At 47.3% G+C, this 22,510-nt stretch overlaps 1 protein-coding gene across 2 annotated transcripts in view; it reads left to right on the forward strand.

Moving 5' to 3' along the window:
* vti1a (vesicle transport through interaction with t-SNAREs 1A) overlaps nucleotides 1-22,510 on the forward strand; it is a 96,119-nt gene that overhangs the window by 21,313 nt on the left and 52,296 nt on the right. For both annotated transcript variants that reach the window (XM_076152200.1, XM_076152199.1), the window contains exon 5: nucleotides 7,123-7,207. In XM_076152200.1, coding sequence (XP_076008315.1) covers nucleotides 7,123-7,207 — 85 coding nt within the window. The remainder of the gene's footprint in view (nucleotides 1-7,122; nucleotides 7,208-22,510) is intronic.

Raw genomic sequence — 22,510 nt, forward strand, 5'->3', positions numbered from 1 at the left:
CAGGGCGCTGGTTGCTTGAAGGTGGAGGAGAAAGTCTGTGGTTTCGGCGCAAAGAGTACGAGAGATGAATGTGGTTTATATGGATGACATCATCCATCTTAGCTGGGAGAGAAATAAAGTATTGAGTATTGAGAGACACATCAAGGGGATGGAAGTGACAAAATATCATATATAACATTGGGTTTGTGTGTTGTGGTCTAGATAATGCAGTATAGATCTGTTAGATTTAGGATTCCAGCATAAGATGGGTGCAGATGTTTAGTGGTGCTGATGGATGGATCTGATACGTCGCCTTCACCTCACCCTTTGCACGTTTGACCCTTTCAAATCGGCGATCGAGTTTGTAATTCACGATCTGAACGCCTGAAACCGACGCGGGATTCAAAATGGAACTGCTTCCGGCTTTTTAACGCTGCCCAGCAAATCAGGACATCAAATCGTTTGTAAACAGCTTGCGTATCGAGACGTTTCTGTCATTCCTCCCCCTTTCCTCCGCCCAATGTGCTGCACTCCCACGATAAGCCCCCAGCCTCCTGCAACCCCCCCCCCATCCTCACTTAAAGAATGAATCTGGGGAAGCAACCTTTTTTTTAATTGCGATTAGGCGTGATTAAGTGGTAAATGGGATTAATCCGTTCCCCTCAAATGTTCCGATTTATTATCAGAGATTCAAGGTTTTTCCAGGACAGGGAGGGGGGGCGTGGGGGGGAGCAGGAATGCCACATCCTATTTACTCTGGTTTCAAATTTGCCATTCTCTTTCATCAAAAATGAATAACAACGCTAAGATTCATTTTTCATGACGCCTGGCCCGTCCCAATAATAAGCGACTGCGGCTGTGTGTGTGTGTGTGTGTGTGTGTGTGTGTGTGTGTGTGTGTGTGTGTGTGTGTGTGTGTGTGTGTGTGTGTGTGTGTGTGTGTGTGTGTGTGTGTGTGTGTACACACAGAGACTTTCCATACATAATCTAAGCAGCCAACACCTCTGCTGCCACGGCGGAGGACACATGAAATATTGAGAAGGGGACAGTGTGACACAAGCAGACGGGCTCAGCACCTCTCCAGCCGCTAAGATGGCGTACGTGTCTCTCATTCAGCCAGACAACAGGCGCAACATCGTAAACGTCACTCTCTCTCTGTTTTGCTCTTGTCTAACTTCCGTGATGTGACTTCGGCGATCATGTATGTTGGACTCTGTGTGTGTGTGTTTGTGCCCCAAGAACACCACACACAGTGACAGAATAAGTCGCAGAGGTTAATTCTGTATGCTGACGTGATTCTCTCCTGCTGCCTTGTGTCTGCTTTTTCTCCTCCTTTTTGAATCTCTCCTTCACTCTCTCCATCTTTCTCTCTCTCTCTTTCTTCTCCCCTTTGCCTCCATGCCGATGCAGTTGATAAAGTTGCGTGAAGAGGTAAGTGCTTCTTCAAATTTCTGCTTTCCCACTGAAATTTCCATTTCCCCTCCTCTCCTGTAGGAAATTAAAATCAGCTCATTTGGACACGCGCGCACACACCCACCCACACACACACACACACACGCACATCTGATTGAACCGCTCAAAGGCAAAGCCAAAGATAATGAATTCATTGAAGGCCAGTTTCCCCTCCCTTAAATATCTGAAAATGAAGATAAGATATTATTGCTGATATCCGCTTTGAAGGCGAATATTGGGGCGGATGAAGCGAAGCAGAGGGCAGCTTCAGTTTTGGGGGCTCGACGTGATTCAAAAAACTAGATCAACTTCTGGGAACAGCTGCTGGCGAGATGCACGACACGTTAACGATCATGAACAGGGAGGTTAGCTGCATTTTGTGATGATTCAGCAGAACTTGGTTTCCGGGTGCTAATACTATCGGCCAGTTTTGAATGCACGTCGTATTGATGATCACATCTCGTCTGCATCTGTGTGTCCAATGATGAATCGTTGAATTGGTGATTTATATAGTGAACTTTTCTTGTTCTTGAACTTTTGCATGCGTCGCATTTCTTTCACATTGAAGGTCCACACTGACCTTTAACCTGGTAACATGGTGCCTGATTATAAAATGAAGACGGTTTTGAGCAGCGCCGATCTTTTGCTTCCGCAGAGTGTCCGCAGCCTTTTTCCACTTAAATGTCGTGTTAGTTGTGCTTGGACTCTCCACAGCTGAACAGACGTCGGTATCTGTGATGTCATCATCTCTACGTGGCGCGTGCGTTCAGCGTCTCCTCGCCTCGTTTTTCCTTAATAATTGAGGCAGATTTGTCGGTTTTTGGCGGCGGCTCACATTATATGGCCTCCCCTCGTTTGAAGTGTGACTGAACGCGTGCCTGTGTGTGTGTGTGTGTGTGAAGTACTTTACGCCGGTAAATGTGCCTATGAGTGAGACCGAGTAATTCAATTCCTATCAAAGCTTCTCCATTCACAGCTATCCATAATTTAGAGCGCCGGCCCCGGCCCAGATGCCGTGTTATCGCGCTTCTTTTTCCTTTTATTTAGCTGTACTTTTGTTTCCCCTTCTTCCTCCTCCTCATCCTCCTCCTCCCCTGCTTTTTTGGTGCGTTTCCTCCTAGCCTGAGGGGTCAGGAGACAGCTCCAGTTACCTCACCTGTCTAGCCCCCCCCCCCCCCCGGAACGGTCCGATCTGTGTAATCGGGCTTGATTCGGCGCCCTCTTCGCCGTGGCGCCTCTCCATCGCAGTCTTTTACCCTCCTGCTCGCCCCGCATTTGAATCAAAGGCTCGGCGCAGCTTATACACACTTAAGAAAGAGGGAGGAAGAAGGAAAAAAAACTATACTTTTTTCTCCTTCAGCTGAAAAACATGTTTAAATATTTAGCACCCATATTCACAGCTGTTTGACACTTGTAATTCCTCATCTTACAAGTCCCAAACAAACGGCAGAGAAGATCACACAGTCAGTCTGAATCACAGCTGTCATCATTATTCACTTTGACTCTCCCCCACCCTTATTGAAATAATAAGGAAATCATCTGAACTTTGGAAAATGGTGATCGTAACCGTCTGTGTTTGATATTGAAAAAAGGCAGGAGAGTGAAGAGAAGAGGGGAGAGATTTCCTTTTGAGCTACAGCTGCATTGTTCTGGGGCTCCCTGTTAATAACTTACAACTGAGGAGTGCTTCTTCACACACACACACACACACACACACACACGTACACACACAAAAAGCACAACAAAAAAACAGTTTTTCGTGGTTCCTAAGAAGGTTGGTTCAAAATGTAGGTGTCAGATGAAAAGGCACACACACGAGCGTAAGGTAAGAAATGATGATGCGTTTGGCGAGGAGAGGCGACAGTGCAGGGGGGGCGGGGGGGGTCTTCTTCCGTATGCACATGCACAACGTTAATGGTATGGATTTAGATCTTTTGATAGAGGGCGACCACGAGATGATCAGATGTGATTGTGATAATGGCGTCAGTCTTTCATGAGCAGATGAACGTTGGATCTTAATTGCGAAGGTTTAGGCGTTTGATGTGTGTCATGTCTTGAACGTGCCGCCAGGGTCGAGGCGAGGCGGTACGGATGGAGGGAAGGAAGGAACGATAGATGGATGGAGGGATGATTGATGGATGACGCCTCAGATTTTCCCTCGAAATCCCTCCAAACGCTTTGATTTGCTCGTATCGTATTTTCGCGATTGTTTTTCGCAGCCAAAAACATTTCCTGGAGAGCGAGAGAGGATGACCTAATTTGAGAGGAGAATCTCGACATCTGCCGCCCCTTACCTGATATGTGTGTGTGTGTGTGTCTGAGTGTGTGTGCTCTTTAGTTTTAATTATCCATTTTTCCCCTTTTCGTTATTTCTTTTCTCCCGTGCCGTTACCGGATTCTTAGCGGCTGAACTCTCACCCTTTCCTTCAAGTTCTGTCGCCATCAAACCCGGATCGCATTATTCTAATGAATCACACACACTCGCACACACACATACACACATACATACTGTACACTGCCACCGCCACTGCCACCCCCCTCGGCCTCCCCCCACTTCCCTGAACTCGCACAAAACACCCACCCACCCACCCACACTCTCCCTCCCCTCCCCCGGCCCCTAAAAGAAGACAGAACGAGGCAGAAGAGAGAGAGAGAGAGCGCGAGAGAGGGAGAGAGAGAGCGAGAGAGAGATATTCAGGAGGAGAACGCTTTGAAGTGGCTTTCCATGGCAGCGAGTCTGCCGGCCGTCTCCCCGAGACGTGTCACCTTTGCCGAGAGGGAATAGGAAAATCACGTTTGGAATGGTAATGATAACATACTAATCACTTGAGCCCTTTGAAGCACCCGGGGAGTGCGCGGCTCTGTCAGTATCCCCGGCTGCCTCGTGCTCCCAGGCACACGCAGGCGCACGCAGCCACTGCAGCCGCGGCCGAGGTGTATTAGCTTAAGCATCGAGTGTCAATACGTCCCCGCCATCTCAGCCCATCCATAGGGGCTCATTACAGCCCCAGCTCGGGATCCATTCTTCCACTGCCAGTGCCACTACCACTTCCTCCACACCCCGTGTAACTCCCGCCACCGCCGCCGACACCTCCACCACCTCCACCGCCGCCACCTCCACCGCCGCCACCTCCACCGCCGCCACCACACCCTCGACTCATCCTCTCCCAAACATCTCTCTCTCTCCCGTTTCCCATCCTTCCACCAGCCCGCCCTCTCATCTCATCCCTCCATCCTCCCTCCCCTCCCCTCCTCCCCTGCCCCTCGCTTTAACTATTAAAAAAAAATATATATATATATATATATATATATATATATATATATATATATATATATATATGTGTGTATCTGCAATTTTAAATGACATCTGTCAGCGGCGCGGCGAGAAAAAGGAAGTTAGAGAGAGAAGAGTTCAGAGACAGTTTTCCCATCTCTCTCATTGTCAAACTTTGAAAAGTGTGTCGTCGTCAACTTCTTCTTCTTCTTCTTCTTCTTCGTTTCCCGTCCGTGTTTTTCATTTCTTCTGAGTGATTAGCCTGTACACATTTTGACAGCTTAACCCCCCCATCCTCTTTGCTCAGACGATGGGCTTGAACCCACATGTCGTTCATCCGACTTGTTTTTGAGTGTCAGATGTGTTAAAGCTTAACATTCAATTTTAGAAAGACCATCAAAAGTCCACATTGAAGTCCTCCATGCTTATGCTACGTCAATATTTTGGGGTTTTGGTTGGTGTTTGGTATAGATAGGTGACATTAAACAAACATTTTCTCCATTTTGGCCATTTGTAACAATCAATATGAAGTCACTGTGATGGTAAAATCCCTAGAAGAGAGTTTGAATACAGGACCAGCCTGTAAATGAAGTCTGATCTCATAGGCTCTCTGTGTTTCCATCACCTGGGGGGAAACACGCCGGCACCTGCTGGATCCTAGCCCTAACTTATTCCGTCTTTTGTTCTGTCGTACTTATTTTCCAGGTTTTTGGAGAGTTGGCGAGCGCGGGTAAAAAAAAAAAAGCGTAAGAGTTGTCATTTAAAAGAAACGCAGAGTTAGCGAACGAAGTCTGCCGAAAAGAATACTAATAAACCAAATCAAGTCTCGGAGCCAACACAAAACAGCCACAGGTTACAGGTTATGGAAAGCTGCACCTCTTGTTTGTTGAAGTGCAAACCTGACAGGAACGTCTAAAACACACAGGCAGGCGCACTTGAGGAGTGTCGGGTGTGGAATCTCTGGGGGGCGAAGCTGTGCTCTGCTAAATAATGTCTTAAAAACTCATCTGGCACAGCAGAAGAGACAAGGTGATGAAGAGGAGTGAAGCTTCGTCTCAGCGCAGTTTGGGGGGGCGAGGTAAGGTCAAGTTCAAACGACTTGGACTGACCCCAGCTTAACGCAATCGCATCATGGTCTCCCTGTGGTGGCGGACGCGCTGGACTACCGTCCACTCGCAACTCGTAACTATGCTCGCTGATTTGCAGGAGCGCGTCAAGATTTAAGTATCGCCCCAAACCCTGTAGGTCGTTAGTTTTTAGCGATTATGGAAAAGTTTGAGTCAGATTTGGCAAAGGTAGAGGTCCGTGTGTTGTGATTTGATCCGTAAAGCTCCAGTGGTTTTACGTTCCCACCTTGAATAAGGAGCGTCGGTGATCCAGGCTGCTGCGTTTCACAGCGCAGTTGTCGTCCTCAAGATGTTTTATATTAGAACTCTGGATCGGGAACATATATCAGGAGCAACTTAAGAAAAGAATCGATCGCCTATGTGCTTATGATCTATACGTGTCTAACGCTTAATGTGTGTACAAAGAGACACATGCATTCAAATCAAACGATAATGTCTTGTTCTAACGTTTGAGTTTCAAGGCCATCAATGAACAGATCAGACTTCTTCTTCTTCTTCTTCGTCTTCGTCTTCGTCTTGTCGGGGCACAGAAGCACAACCTGAAACTGCTACTTCATTGAATGTTATCTCGCTACCACAGTAACAACCGATTGATAGACAATGTGATGTATGGACACCGATGATCAAATTGTTGCTCATTGAATCATTAATGGAACACGGCTTAATGGAATACGTTCCTTGATACGCTGTCAGGACGACGCGCTTTCAGTGGGCGGCCTTGTCAATTGTTGATCGCCGCAGCAGAAACTCGCATCTCATGAATGACTCTCCATGTGTGTGAGAGCTCTCATGTTACTCGGCTATTATGCTCCTTATAAATCTGGGTTTAATACCTCAGCGATCATATTCTACAGGTCAAGTGCGTTACATCGTTGAGGCGATCGCTCTGTGGAAACGCCGGTGCTTCAAATGTCGACGACGACTGAATCAAATGAAAGATATTATTCCGTTACAGTTCAATTTGACTTCATTACGATTGGCTCCTTCTCCTCCCGCCGTCCTGCGGAGGCGACGAAAGCTCCGAAGCTCCGTCCTTCCTAATGTCTGGCGATGAGGCGGCTTTGACCTCCATCCATTGTCAACCCCAACATGCATCCACTTGATATTCCATCACACACCGTCATCCATGAAGGTTATCGCCGATGCCTTCCTTTGAAACGCGGCCCTGCTCGTTCAATCATCGCTTCATTTCTGTTGTTTTTGTTTTGTTTTCTCTGACTTTATTTATTTATTTTACCCTCCCTCCCTCTCTCCTCCCCTCCCCCCTCTCTCCCTCTCCATTTTGTTGCAGAGAGCACATCTGTTGGACAACACAGAGAAGCTGGAAAGGTCATCGCGGCGACTCGAGGCCGGCTACCAGATAGCGGTGGAAACCGGTACGTTTTCTGTTCTGGATTGGGTTTGGGGGATCGGGCCTGTGTGTGTGTGTGTGTGTGGGGGGGGGTTGTTTAAGATAGTGGCGGGGATGAGTGAGCGACAGCAAATTGTCTTGCTCGTATGTGAGGTGGGTGGATTGGTGTCTGTGTGTGTGTTGGGTGGGGGGGGCGTTGTAGAAAAAAAATCTCGCCTTGACGGCTGATGACATTTTCGGGAGCACATCAAAGGCGAGAGAGAGAGAGGTGTGTGTACAGGCGGCAGATCGGGCGCCGCTTCTCTTCGCTCTGCTTCCGAAGGAATTCGAGCTTCTGCACGGTTGTTTCTGTGTGTGTGTGTGTGTGTGTGTGTGTGTGTTTTCCATAGACAGAGTGGGGGTCTATGAAAATAAACAACGTCAGCGTTCCTCCTGACGTTGTTAATTCCGGAGTGCAGGAGGAGGAACTCAGATCCTAATATCTCTCTCTAAATAAAGCGTCCATGAAAACACACAAACTCCTTTATTCTCATTATCAAGGCTGTGTTTTTTTTTATTGTCTTAAAAATAGCCACAAAAAGCTCATTTGGATCTTAAATAGATTTAAGCAGTTAGCCTATTTCTTCCTCCTGCTTCTTCTCCTCCTTCGTCTTGCTTCCTGACAGTCACCACGTTATTGAGGCGCCGAGTATTCCTCCGAGACGTATCAAAGCTCATTCTTGAAGCATCAACCGGCTTCCTGTGGCTCCCGTTGTAGTTTTGAAAAAAGTTTGTCAATTTACACTATAATCGCCGGGTGGCTGGCGCGCGCAACATCGGGTGCGGATTTAATAATTCACGCCGAGCACGGGCTGCGCACAGGACCGCCACCTTTTGATGTCTGCAAATTCATAAATATAATCAGCATTCTCCCCCTAAAAAAACAGAGAGAAAATCTGGAGATGATCCCGCCGCTACGCCGCGTTTCCTCCCTACGCCGTTTCCGTTCGGCGACAGCTCCGGGTTTGTAATTCCAGCAGAGCGTCTCGTCTTGATGTTTTCCCCCTCGCAGCTCGGTCGGCGTTAAGAAATGAAGCGGCACCCGTAGCTCGAAGGCGTTCCCCCTCTTGTCCCTTCTCCACATGCCCCTTGACCTCCCGAGCCTCACCGGTGGCCCATCCTGTCCGCTTGCGCGTGCGGTGGCTAGCGTAGAAGAACAACACAATGCAGGTTTATCCCGCCTTGTTCCCCCACCCTCCTGCGGTCACACTTGGCCCGGTCCCACACCAGCTGTGGGGTCGCGTTTGTGGTTTGGCGGGGAAGCTTTGCCCCCGCGCGTTTAATCCGTGACCCCGCTGTCGATACCAACGCCTCCGCTCAGATGCACAGCCTGAAATAGCGGGTAGGTCGGGGTCAACCGGGGAGATACGCATCTGCGCACAGAACGCACATACGAAGGGTCGGCGATTACAATCCACTAACCCTCAGTGAGACGTATGCATCGACTCCATTTGTTTACGTGTCTCAAAGTAGTATTTTAGTTAATGAGACCCTTCTCTGTTTGGATCGCACTCCCGTAGCTGTTAGCCGCATTGAGACGCGGCGCCGCTAAAGAAGGGATTTTGTTTCTTTTTGCGGAGAGTAAAATGTTTCCTTTCATGGCTCAACAAAGGCCCCATTTAGTTCCTTTTCTCTCTCACGCCAGCAAACCCCAGAGAAGAGGAAATAAAGAAATCGTAGCGGTGCACCGGGGCTTTATTCATGCGCAATATGAAAATGGCGGCGGCAACTGTTGAAGAACGCGCTTTAGAGTTTTCAAACGCAGAGGTGCCGCATCCACGAAGGTTAAACAAGAATAATAAGAGCGTTAAGTGTTTTCTCCAATCAGACTTAGATTCTTTTGGTCGTACTGTAAATACTTTTCTTCCCACAAACCTCAACGACTCGCACACATCTGAGAGACGCAAAGGTTTTCTTCTTCTTTTTCGATGCAAAGAGCAGTTTAGCATCATTATTTTGTAGTAATTCAAAGTTGCATTCTCCATCCGCGGTGACACAGGAAGCCCTTAAGAACTGTAATTGACCAATGGGGGGAAGAGGAACTAAGAGATTTTTCTTTTTTTTTATTTCAAAGACAAAGATCCCGAACAAAGAAATGGCGTCAAAACTCAGCTTTGCCCCCGTTCTCTCCGCCGTCGACAATATATCTCTTAATGACCAGGAACAAAAAAAGCCCGGATGCTTCGAGGTCACATTTAAGGAGGGAGAGAGAGAGAGAGGGAGAGAGAGAGAGAGGGAAAGAAAATAAGCTGGTATCTCTAAGAAATGAAGAATCTTCACACAGCAGCGTTTCATCAGATTTTAGCTTCTTTTTCTTTCTCTCCTCTCCACGTCTCCGGTGTATTTAGCGGAAAACAAAGGCTCGCCAAAAGCAGCGAGAGCCCTCAGAGGCACGCAGAGGAGACTCTTTGGACACGGAGAGCTATTTACCACACGCACCCTCAAGAAGCGCAAAGATCTCTCTCTCTGTTTGTCTCATAAATAAAGTATAGAACTTCATTAGCGGAGGAGAGGCGCCGACTTTAAAGTCCAAGCATAGCAACAAGCCCGACACGAGGGCTCGCCCAGCTAAAGAGGGCTCTAAATAAAGAGGGAGGGCACGCAGTTAGCCAATTTAAAGACATTTGAGTCAGGGGGGCCATCTGAAATGCACCAAATGTGGAGGCGACGACTGATGTGAAATCAAAGGCCTGGCAGATTTGACTCCTTCCCGCCGCAGTTAAAAAGATTTGGAGTGATTTATGATTGCTTGTTTAGAAATAGACGGCGTGTCGGATGAGACATCTGAGTGGCACTGATTAGCTCGTCCACCTTTTTGATTATTATTCATTAAAAAGGCCGCAGAGTGGAATCTCGCTTATTGATCGACATTTCACACATTTTTGGGGCCGGAAAAAAACCCGTCGCCCTATTTTCCTCATTGTCTTAATTAGATTCCATTGTTTCATTCGCTCTCTCTGTTAAAACCCCAGAACCCATTAAGTCAAGCCTGATTTGCTTTGTTGTCGTCAACTGGCTTCCACTGGTTGAACTATAAGCGAGCTTATGGTTTAACTTTCACTCTCACTCTCACAGCTGCAGGGTCGTTTCACCGTGTGTGTGTTTGGCCAAAGCAGGTTGAATCAACGCGTCTTTATGCTCACACACAACCTGTGAATGCATCGAGAAATGACAATGTTTCAAAATTTGCACACAACCTAACAAACCGGTGAACCCTGACGAGACGACGTGCACGGGATCGTCTTTGTAAAAAAGCGTTTCCTCCCTCACACTTGCTCCCAAAGACACAAAACAAACGTAGCGGCGCGAGCGAAAAATGAGAGACGGAGACAAACAAAGAGAGACAAAAGCGCTTTGCCGCTCCAGACGGCGACGGAGGCTGGGAACACTTCTTAGGCTCGGCAGTCTTGGTGTTTGGGGGCCTGTAATCGATGCTGCCAAATGAAAACATCTCATTAGGGATTGATTTCAGTCCCGTTTAGATAAGCAGAGAGGGTCAGGGCCCGGCCCCCGGGGGCCCCCGTCTGGACCAGAGTTCACGCCATGCCAGGTAGAAAGCAGCACTGCAGGCGATCAACTTTATTAGGACAGAGATAAGCTGATTAGACCTTGTCAATCAAAGGTGCCAGTGCCTCCATCAAGATCCAGGGACTTTCTTTCTCTATCCCCCTTTTCTTTCCCTCTTCCCGCTCTCATGATCTCCCTCTCTCTCTCTCTCTCTCTCTTTGTGATAAATCATTGAAGCGACCAACAAAGTGGCAGCCATCGCCGGGCTAAGCTAAGCAGCCCTGCAGTTGTCACCAAGGCAGACATGTGAGGACCCTGTGATGATGTGACGACTATATTAAAGAGTACATCAATTTGTTTTAGAGCAGTTTGATTTTCAACTGCCGCGGCATTAAAAGCGAGGGAAAACTGGGGGGGGGAACGTAGGGGAGGGCGAGAGCGTCGGCGTCATCGAGCGCCAGTGCAGCGGCGGCGGCAACGCATCGGGGCGAAGGGGGGACGGAGACAAATAAATAGATAAACCACACAGCCGCCGAGAAATAAATAAATAAGTTTTTGTAAACATAAAAAAAAATAGAAAAATCTTCCCGGCTCCTCGTTTGAAGCCGAGTGTGTCTTTGAGTCTTGCTGTGCGTCCATGGGTGCTGGAGTGGCCCAGTCACATGCCGCATTTGTCCCGACTCTCTATCTCTCCCCCCTTCGTCTTGGTCTCTTTCTCCGTCTCTCTCTTTCTCTCTCCCGCCCGCGTTACTTACTCCCTGTTCCCTCTAAAGATCACACTTCATCATTCTTTTGGTGCTCGGCCACCAAAGCGCCGCGTCCTCGTCAAATCCTTAAACAAACACTCAGCAAATGACATAATCAGTCGTATGTGCGAGCAGCCGCCAGCTCAGGCTTCTGTTAGCCGCAACGATGTTTAATTTTAGAGTGAAATTATTATAAATGGCACTTTATTCAATGACACAATGTCTAATATTTACTAATGTAGATGTGTTAATAAACCGGAATGTCTACAAATAAAAGTAAATAAAATCTAACATGAATTATTTTAAACATATTTTTTTAAATTTAGTAATTATTCACTCTTATATTACATTTTTTTTTAAGATCAAATATTTGAACCTTCTTTTGTTGTTTCAATTTTTAAAATACAATCAAAGATATATATACAATATGTGTGTTATAAATAAATATAGATGTGTGTGTTTAATTTCCCTTCTGTTTTAGTTCATTGACTGATCTACAGATAGTACAGAGTTGAATATTTTATTCATTCCTTTTTTATTTCTTTTTGACTTTTCTTTTTAAAATGACAGTTTGCTAAAGTGGATTTCCTTGAGGTGCAGCATAATAAATAACTTTTTTTTTGTAGGCTAATAAAATCTGCATGTTGCATTGTCTTCAAAAAGAATAGGGGCTCATTTGATAATTGTTTGATTAATGGAGCCGAGAGCCGAGACTTAAATATTTCACAGCTTGAGTTTGCAGCGGAGGAGGAGGAAGAGGAAGACGAAGGCCTTTTTAAAAAGACTTCCTCCATTTTTCAAGTGAAGAGCATATTTCTCTTTTACTGTGAGAAATGGAAATAATTGTAAAAAAAAGAAACCTCCCCAAAATTTGAGCTTGAAACCGTATTTTCCCCCAAACATACACCAATGCCTGAACGTACGACATCTCGCCTTCAGAAAACGGAGCGGTGGGTGAGCTGTTTATCGGTAAACCCCCGCTGGATGAAAGGCGCTGCAATAATGATTTTCTTCTCTCCTAATCGGACCTTGTCAGCAAGGCGTCTTATCGTGGAGAGGAAAATGACACCGATCCTATCGAAGAGCCTGGAGTCCGAGTCGGCGCTGCGTTTTTCCCCCCAATCATGGCCGGCCGTGGCCTAGCCGTATCTAGCGCCGCCACAAACGGCGAGCGGCGCTTTTTTCATGTGGACTTCAAAAACGGCCCGAGTCATTAAAATTGCACCCGCGTTCGGCAGCAGGGATCAGCCGCTCTGGAACGAAAATGGGTTGTGGGAAGAGGAGACTCGCTAAATGTGTTAATTCCGTCCTCACATGTTTACGGCTTAATTTTAATCTGTTTGAGGGAGGGGGAGGAGGGGGAGGAGGGGGGACAATTGGAAAGGGGGGCAGGAGGGGGCAATGAGAAAGCTCCGCACTGCAATAAATCGCCATTATCTTTGACACCCTAGGACTCAGCTGTTCCAAGGATTTAGGGGTCCACTGGCAACAGTGTGTATATCGCAGCGCATGAAAACACTGTTTACGCTTGAACTGCGGTAGCTAAGGTGCAATCGGCGGTTTGGGGGCCGCGCAGACAAAAGGCCCCCGATGCACAATGGCCGACCAGCATACGGACCCCTCAATGGAAGAGCTGAACCAACAGACTCGAGTGTGTGTTTGCGTGTGTGCGCCTGGTTCTCTGCGTGCGTGCGTGCGTGCGTGCGTGCGTGTGTGTGTGTGTGTGTGGGCAAGTCTGTGTTTGTCTGCGTTATCGGCAGGTGTTTGTCGCAAGAATCCACATCTCGATGTTAGCCGGAGTTAAGTGGGACTCAGAGCGCGGCCAGATTTAAAAATGAGGGGAAATTAAACGACCTCACAGCAGAAACAGGCGGCCGCCGCGAATCCTCCCTCCTCCATCACGTCGGCGCCACCAACACTCAGTTTGAACCGTTAATAAATTGTAGGAAAATGTAATAATTGGACCTTTAGTCGGTTATTAGCTGCAACAGGCTGCAACATAATGAGACTCTTGTTTGTAATGATCTGAAGCTGATTGGAGCTTTGCCGCTTAGTGAAACATGGCGGGTTTTCAGATTTGAACTTTGTACCAAAACAACCTATTTAGTCATATTTGTGAACTTATTTGTCTCCGTTCTTTCCGTATACGCGGCCCGACCGCCATCGATCGCTCAGCTAACGCGATTACAGGCCGACGCTGATAAAAACCCCAACGCCGCTCAAATGGAATATCGGAAAAACGCGGTACGTGTTTGTGTTTGGCCCTCCTGGATGAATTGATTGTGATATAATATGAATTAAAACGAGACGTTAAGGATTTAAACTTTTCACAGATTGGCAGTGTCGGCGCTTGAATAACCTTGAATCAAGTTATTTTTAAGGCGGTCGGCATCTTGGTCAATATTCTCATCAAAACCTCATTCTGAATCATTTTATTGATATAATCTCCCCCCCCCTTATCTCTAAAGTACAAAACACCTTCCAGTTGCTAGGTAGCGTTACGCCGCTATATCTTAAAAGGCAGCTTATTGCAGGCCTCTTTTTTTTCTTTTTTTTGCTATTTTTAGGCTACAATAACTTAAAATAAGATTCCCCCCCCTTCTCTGCCTCCTCGCATGTAGGAGAGAAAAGTGCAGCGTTGACCTCTGGCTGACACAGAGAGGGGGGGGGGTTGACGGAGAGAGAGAGAGAGAGGGAAAGAGAGAGAGAGGGAGAGAGGGGCTGAGACAACAACTGGGAAGAGGCGCGTAGGGTTAAAGAAAAACAGTTTTCAGAGGGAAAATGGGAGACAAAAGCGAGGACTCAGAGCCCCCATGGGCGCTTTAAAGAGCCGGGGTGTCTGAAATATTAAAAATGGAAAGAGAGAGAGAGGGGAACTGAAAAAAAGAGAAATGGAATAAGGAAAGAAAGAAATAAAGTGTGTCTCTGTGTGTGTGTGTGTGTGTGTGTGAGGGGCTGCCACCTTGTCACCTGGGGGACGCATACGACAGATACAGTATGATTTATTCCACATAAACATTAGAGACAGAAGGAAGACACATGTTGGTGTTGGACAGTATGGACGCCCCGTTTCTATGACTGTGACAGTCGTGTGTTTATGTTCGGACCATTTACACGCCACACATCTGTGCTATCAATCAAGCGACTCTAAAGCATCTTGATAGTCAGAAAATTAGTTTGAGGTGGGAAAGTAGGGATTCATATTTAAAATCTTCCTTAATCTGTTTAAGGAAGAAAAGTGTGGCTCCTCTTCAATCAAACAATTTAATTATAGTTTTTTTTTTAAATATTCGAATAATTTCCTTCCACTTTTCCGGCATAAAGACGTTTTGTTAGTCAGAATATTCTCCTCTCCAGTCACACTGAAGTATAGAATAATATTTAAAGCATAAATAGTCAAATAAAGTAGTTTCTTATAAAGGGAACAGATATCTGATTGTAAAAGTGTGAAGCTGTATTCTGTGACGTGATTCTATACTTCCATCCTTCAGCACTGTGTGAGTTATTATCTCCGTATTAATCTGCCAAACTTCAGTCGCCCCCCCGGACCCCCCAGAGCCTCCCACCCTGCAAAAGACGCACAATTTATGCTTTGCACAAACATTAAGCCCGATCTCCGTCTGTCCTTGCTCCTCTTTTTTCCCCCTCTTCTCAATGGTAGAGCCTCAAGGAGCAGTCACCCCTCCCCCCCTCTCTTCCTCCTCCTGCTCCTCCTCCTCCTTTCCTCCTTGGGCTGCCCCTCGCCCATCAGACGGGGTGCCCGTCCGTTTAAGACACCCGGGGAACATGAAACAGAGTCGGGCTGAGATGTCAGCTGGTTGCCCCATCTGCCAGTCAGTGGGATGGTAAAGCTTTTGTCCTGGGGGGGTAACCTTAGGAGTGCTGTGTGTGTGTGTGTGTGTGTGTGTGTGTGTGTGTGTGGGTTTGCTCAAGTGTGTGTGTGTGTGTGTGTCTGGGTTTTGCTCAAGTGTGTGTGTGTGTGTGTCTCCCCTCCACACGGCGGCTAAGGTTTGTCACATATTGTCCAAACTGACTTTCGAGTTTCAAATTTGGACTCTCTCTTATTTTGTTGTGGGACAAATTGCCGCCATGTTTATCGCAACATTTTCTGAACCGCCCGGATTTCAAGGGAACAAAAAATTGTCCCCGGCTGGATTTTTTTTTAGTTGAAGTTAATTGGTCTCATTCCAGCGCTTTTCCCTTCACTTTTTATGGAAATCACGGACGCCCGAGCGCTCGTCAGACTTTTAAATTGCCTGAAACTTCTCTCCATCCTCTCCTCTCCTCGCTCCCCCCCTCCCTCCCTCTCTCTCTCCGCTCCCCTGTTAAATAACATAACCTTGACAGTACAAACAGTTTGACTCCCCGTTTATAAAAAAAAAAAAGAGAGAGAGAAAGAAGCCGTGGCACTGACTGGATGGAGTCTGGGCGCCGGCCCCCCGGTTGCAATCACAAGACGAGGATTCCACCGCTCGTGCATTCTACCGTTTGATAGATAGGCCGCGCCCTTGAGCTGCCGTAGGAGGGGAGACGGCCGACTCTCGCTCGCTCTCTCTCTCTTACACTTTCTCTCTCTCTCTCTCGCTCTGTGTAGAAGGTGCTGAAAGGGGGAGGCGGTGGGGCCTCTGTGTGTGTGTGTGTGCGTGTGTGTGTGTGCGTGTGTGTGCACGTTAATCCTTTGGACGGGTCTGTGTGAGCCCAAGAGTTCCTGAAAAGAGAACCAGCAGACAGCGCAAAGTTATTTATTTACCACCGAGTTATGCTTTTGTACTCGGCCTGTCAAGAATATCACCACAAGTTAATACGTGTGATTTTCTGTGTGTGTGTGTGTGTGTGTGTGTGTGTGTGTGTCTGCTTGAATTATGTACACCTTTCTACGTGCTCCGCTCCTCTGTTATCTCAGCTGCGGCTCAGAATCTGATGGTGCAGGAACAAAGTCAACCTCCGTCCCTGCGTCCTGTAATCACTTTTTTAAGTCAACTTTAAAAAAAAAATGTAGAAGAAGAAGAAGCAGCTTCCCCTTAAGTGGTCTTACATCGTCCCCGCGCTCACATCAGTCGGTCTCGCCGCGTGATGTATGTAGCGGAAGGGTCCTGAAGGCGCTGATGTATGCACAAGCGAAAGTCCTCCTCTCCTCCTTCCAGCGCCATCTATGATCTCAGGTTACTCAATCATCAATCAGGGCCGACCGCGGCGCGCTGCACTGTACCGCCGCCCGGCTTTTAAAGCGCAGTTGTGAGGGACTGGCTAAGACGGCCTAAGGGACACGCGCCCACCACGGTCTGGACGCGTCTCAGGTTTGATGGGAACGCGTGCGCGAGCAGTTACGACTACACACACACACACACACACACACACACACACACACACACACACAACAGAGGCGCCAAGCCATGATGTTGACTTTTGGCGCCCTGATATCTGCCAGGTGGATATTTGTTTGTCTCAGAATATTTGTAGCTGTATCTTCTCATATTTGAGACACACACACACACACACACACACACACACACACACACACACACACACACAGGTTTTTTGGGGATTTTACAGCTTCACAAGTGGAACTCTGGAGTGGAACAGCAGGTAGTAAACAGTTCTTATACGTTCCATATTATGCTGCGTAATTCTCGGTCACATTTCATCGCCGTTGAGAGTTTTACCGTAAAAATGCAAAGCTAGAATTTCAGACATTTATGGAAAGAGAGAGAGGGGGAGACAGAGAGAGAGAGCAGACAAAAGAAGGCAGAGCACAAGAGCAGTGGCACCAAATCAAAAAGAAATATACAGTACATTTACTTTCTCCACGTAGCTACTCTGAATTCATTAGACTATCCAGACATTCCAAACTCTGAAGATAGCGCGCCGTGATAGAGTCGCACGCCAGTAAACCCCCCCCCCCCTCTCCCCTCCCCTCCCCTCCCCACACGCACGCTTGAAGTGAGGTATTGTGCTGTTTTTAATGAGCTGTTTAGACGGGTGGCCGTTTGCATTTTGGGCTGCAACAACCGGCTCATTGAATAATTGTTATTGCCTCTTAAAGTCCAGATGTATGGAATTCATGCAAATTTAGAGCAAAGGCAAAATGCCCGAGTGTGTGTGTGTGTGTGTGTGTGTGTGTGTGTGGATAATTGTATTCTAGATGTCCTTCTTTCATGTGAAACACACACACACATACTGGCACACACACACACACACACACACACGCATAGGCAGGAAAGGGACAGAACAGATGATGGTGATGATGATTAAGATCTTAAGCATATGGAGGTTGTGTTGTTTTAGTGTTTGTGCCTCTGTGTGTGTGTGTGTGTGTGTGTGTGTGTGTGTGTGTGTGTGTGTCTGGCCACGGCTCCCCTCAGTCTTCCCGTGACAGGTTCACCCATCTCTCCCGGGGAGGCCTTCACTCCCAATTTACACGCAGGCGCCGTCACATGACAGCCAACAGCACCGCCAGCCCACCTTTGCAATATGACAACAGTTAACTTAACAAGTCTGGATATGCGAGCAGGCCGTCTTTGATGCGTCTGGATCCGAGCGGCTTTCCGGCGTCTTTTCCTGCCGAGCGGTCGAATTTTTTGTTTTGGTACATCTGTCAGAATGATCCGCTCAGAGACGCGGGTCACCTCCGTCGCGTTTGAAACGAGGAACACCATCTTTTTATCCATTTTCTTTTTTTACATAATCGTAATCTGCCGGGGCGTCCGTCACACACGGCGCTTCTGGAGCGTCGCCTTTGGCCCCCGCCGAGTCTTTAACAGTCCGGCTCTCCCATCTGTCCCCGGCTCTGGCGTCGCCGTACAGCCAGCGTGAATGTCAGTCACGTCGGTTCACGGCGTACAACGCTGGACCCTCTCGCCTTAGCCCAGTCAATGTGGAGATTGATGTCGGTAGCGATTCAAGTGCAGTGTGTCTATTGTTCCGTCGCTGCCGCCTTTGATGTTTTAACTGCCTCTGCAACACGCTACGCTCAGATGTCACCTCTGCTTTTCACGGGAAAGACGAGGAAGCGCTTCACTGATGAGCACATCGGCGTAACGGGAGGAGATATTACGCAACCCTCGGTGATTTCTGTTCCATTCTTCCCCCTTTTAACTCCGAAAACCCTGAAATTAACAAACGAGTTGTGTGTCTTTGTGTGTGTGTGTGTGCCTTTATGGGTTTTTGTATCAGTGGTGGAGGCGTGTGTGTGTGTTGGGTGGGGGGGGGGGGGGGGGGTGTAGTTGTTTCATGGGCCACCTGGATTTATTGGGGGCAAACAAGTGGGGCCCCCGTCTCTGCCCGGGCCGTCTTCTGTCCGCACCGGGGCCTAAGAGCCACGAACAGAAGGTGCCTCCTCACAACTCACACCTGAGCTTCTCCCAGCCTGGGACCAACCAACCTCTCTCTCTCTCTCTCTCTCTCTCTCACACTCTCTCTCTCTCTCTCTCTCCCTCTCTTTCTTTCCCCATCCCTCTGTACCCTCTCCACCTCTCTCCCAGGCCGAGCGCTGGCCTACTTTCACCTCTTCCCCCTCTCTCCGGGCGCTTTGATGTCGACGGCGTTGGCCCCTCACACAGACCTCATGCGCGCGCGGTTCAGAAACGCCCCCCCCCCCCCTCTCCAGCCTGTTTACCGATATACATTTCACAAACAAGATACGCAGCTAATGGTCCACACATCGACATCCCGTCCTCTATCAGGAATTATCCCCGGGTATCACAGTGAAAGTCGCTCCTCGCTCCCTTCATTTACTTGCTCGCTTTCTTTTTCCACACACACACACACACACACACTGTTGAGTTTGTTTCCTGTTTCCTTTTTTGTGTTGACGTTATTTTTCTAAGAATTGCTCCAAACTCAGTTCCTGGAGAGGCTTTATTCAGGGAGGAAATGTGTGTTTGCCTGTCTGTTAGCATCCTTTTTTTCATTTAGTCTTGGAAGTGACAGGGTGTGAAGCCGGGTAGGCGTGTGCGTCTCCGCTCCAGTCAAAAGCACAAACGCTAACAAGGCACAGAGTTGGCTGCTTTATTTCCTTCCTTTTTTTTTTTTTTAAGAGGTAAAAATCAACACAAAATTCGACTTAAAATTCATATTTCTGGTCAGTGTGGCATTTCATAAAGCAGAAGGAATTTGTCACGTACAAGACTATATCATAGCTGCATCTCCCACTTGAAAGGGAAAGATGCAGACGCCACTTTCGCTGGAATGAAAGGACCTGTTTGAATCGGAGGTTTGTGTTCGTCACCTGACGTTCACTCTCGACTCTTTGATGTAAAACTCTTCGTCTTGAAGTGTGAAAATTACCGGCTTCGTTATGATGTGAGTAATAGTCATGTTTCACTTTGGATTTTCTTCTCTTTTTGCTCTTTTCTAATTGCAAATCCAGACTATAGTCGATTTATGTGGCATCGCCGACCCGCTTTTGTTTTCAAGATCAATCCGTTAATTACGATTCTAAAGTATATTAATATATATTTATGTTATATTTTGTGCCGTAATGAACGAGTCTACATGCCAGATAAACAAATTAATCCATTTTCCTCTTATTTCCTGGCTCCTCTGTCCTATTAAGGAGGGAATTAGCATCGTAAACAACAAGTTACTTCACTCTCCGTCCTGTTCGCCCTGATCTGTCCCAAAGTTGTGTTGAAGGTTTGAAATCTCCTTTTGTACTGAGACATACAGTTTAGAGTTCGAAAGTAATTCCATCCCAGCTCCAGGATGTGGTTGTGATTGAAACCGGTTGGGAAAAACACAAGTTTACCTCTTTGTTTACAACCTCAACACAACTTCAGTTCACAGTATATAGCATATGCTTTGACAATAACAGAAAATCGTATCAGTTCCTTCAAAGTAACTGCAGAGGTTCTTTCTTTGAACAATAACACTGATGCAACGTGGGCCTGAGTGTTGCGTCCGAAAAGCTGACGTGTGCCGGAGTAGAGAAGAAGAGAAGTGAACGGGGCTCACCTGCTTGCTTCCTCCACACGGGGGCGCCGTTTCCTCTAAGCGCCACGCTTTATTATCTAATCTAATTTTTAAATCTTTTAACTTGTGACTCTCGTTAGGCAAAGCTGCTTTGTTCGCTCACCTGTGTCGTCTTGTGGCAAACGCTTCAGAACACTAAGTTGTCGTCATCGTAAAAGAAACTTTATTCTACAATTCCTTTCTACTCTTTTCTTTATGACAATACAACCATTAAATGTAAGTTTCTAATTCCCTCTAACAGACTCCTGATCCATTCTGACCTGTGGCCCGATCAGGCAGGTAAAGGCACCGGGTCAGATCTGCTTTGTTTGTGTCTGTTCAACCACTATGTGGAAAGGGTTAACACTAAACTATAGATCCTGTACGTCTGCAGCTAATCAGTGCCCACAGACGGAACCCGTTGCCTTGGTTTCCACCTGGAAGGTTACAGACGTCTGGCTTTGTGTTGAAAGCGCTCAACATTGAGTCATAATTGATCCAAACTGGGCTCAGAAGGTGAAGCAGGATGTGGACGCCACTGTCGGCTGCGCACAGGGGGGGGGGGAGAAGTGTGTCAGAATATAGGGAAGCATCTTAAAGGTCGACGTCATTTAGAAAAGTAATCTGTAATGAAGATGGGAACAGACAGGGACTTTAGATTAAAAAGGAGGTGTGTGTGTTTCCACTTTCCTCTATCAGCCTAATGGTGTGTTAGTTCACTCTGCAAGATGTCTGAGGCCGTAATTAGCGGATTGCTTTGAGTCAGGCCGGCCCAGGGCGATGGGGAGGGCCAGCGGGGAGCGAGGAGAGGGAACAACACGAGGGAACGGGGAGAAGAAAAGGTGCCGCCCATTTTATAGTCCTGATGGAGGTTATATTTTCTGTGACAACTGGACCAGAGTAATCAAAATGTGTTAATAATCCCTTCAAAGGGCCTGGCGGCACATCAGTGAGAAGCCTCGCTGAACGCCAATCCCCCCGTCCCCCCCCCCCCGCCAGACCCCCGGCTCTGACTGCCCCACCCTCTCTGACCCGACACACTCTTTCTGTCCTCCTCCTGCTCTGTCATATCTACCCAGTTAACCCATTGTTCAGACCACGTTCCCCTCATCAAATTTGAAGCAGAGTCTCGCATATGAACACTTTAGTTGGACACACATTGGATCGTGTGTGAGTGGAGGCCTTCCCACAGTAGGGGGCGTTGTTCTGAGGCTCTTCCACTCTGCTTTAGCCCCCTGCTGTGTGCCTCCAACCCTCTGGAACAATCCCAGGTCAGAATGTATAGCTTCCAATAAGTTTTATCTTTTGTTTGAGGATTAGCACAGAGGTCAAAGTTCACCTGGATGTCCAGATGGGGCCTGTAGTGCTAAATATCCTTACCTTGCTCATCTAAAAGGGGTTTGAGCGTCAGGATCAATGAAGTCAATCAATGTGCATAGGGGTAGAGGTAATGTCTGCAAAAAAGTTTGATTGCATGCATATTGATCAGAGAGAGGCTAAGAGGCCTTAAGGCTATTGATTAGATTTTGGATTTGCACCGAATTGCTTCGTTTTTTAATTTGTCTACTTGTGTGGATACAGTGTGGGCTGGTACAGTAAACAAACACACACACACACACACACACACACACACACACAGAAAGACAGCACAGCCACAGCAGAATGTACTGATTATCATAAATGCACTCAATAATTGTTTCATATTCGTATCTGCTTGTATCTAAATCTTGGCGACCTGTAACTTTTAAGTGTACTTTCGTCAACACAACTTGTCTCTCTGTCCTTGTGGGGACCTTCTATTGATTCTGTTCATTCTGTAGTCCACACATTCACCTTCAGTCTAGCTTTCATCCCAAACTTAAGCCTCATATCTAACATAAACACTTTTTAACTTATGAGGCTTGCTTTGTTTTTGTAGAACAGGTTTGGGTCCAAGAGTAAGAACCTTGAGAGCAGCATGTGGTGGAGTTACACTCCTACACACAGGCGCAAATGAACACAAACACATTTTTACACGCATATTAACTTTCATTGGAACGAACTCCGTGCCAATTAAGAGGAGCAGCGCCTCATTTTGCAGTCTGGTC

The sequence above is a fragment of the Genypterus blacodes genome, unplaced genomic scaffold (assembly GCF_046128005.1).
Source record: "Genypterus blacodes isolate CSIRO-AG114 ecotype Tasmania unplaced genomic scaffold, CSIRO-AGI_Gbla_v1 ptg000055l_1, whole genome shotgun sequence".
NCBI classification, from domain to species: Eukaryota; Metazoa; Chordata; class Actinopteri; order Ophidiiformes; family Ophidiidae; genus Genypterus; species Genypterus blacodes.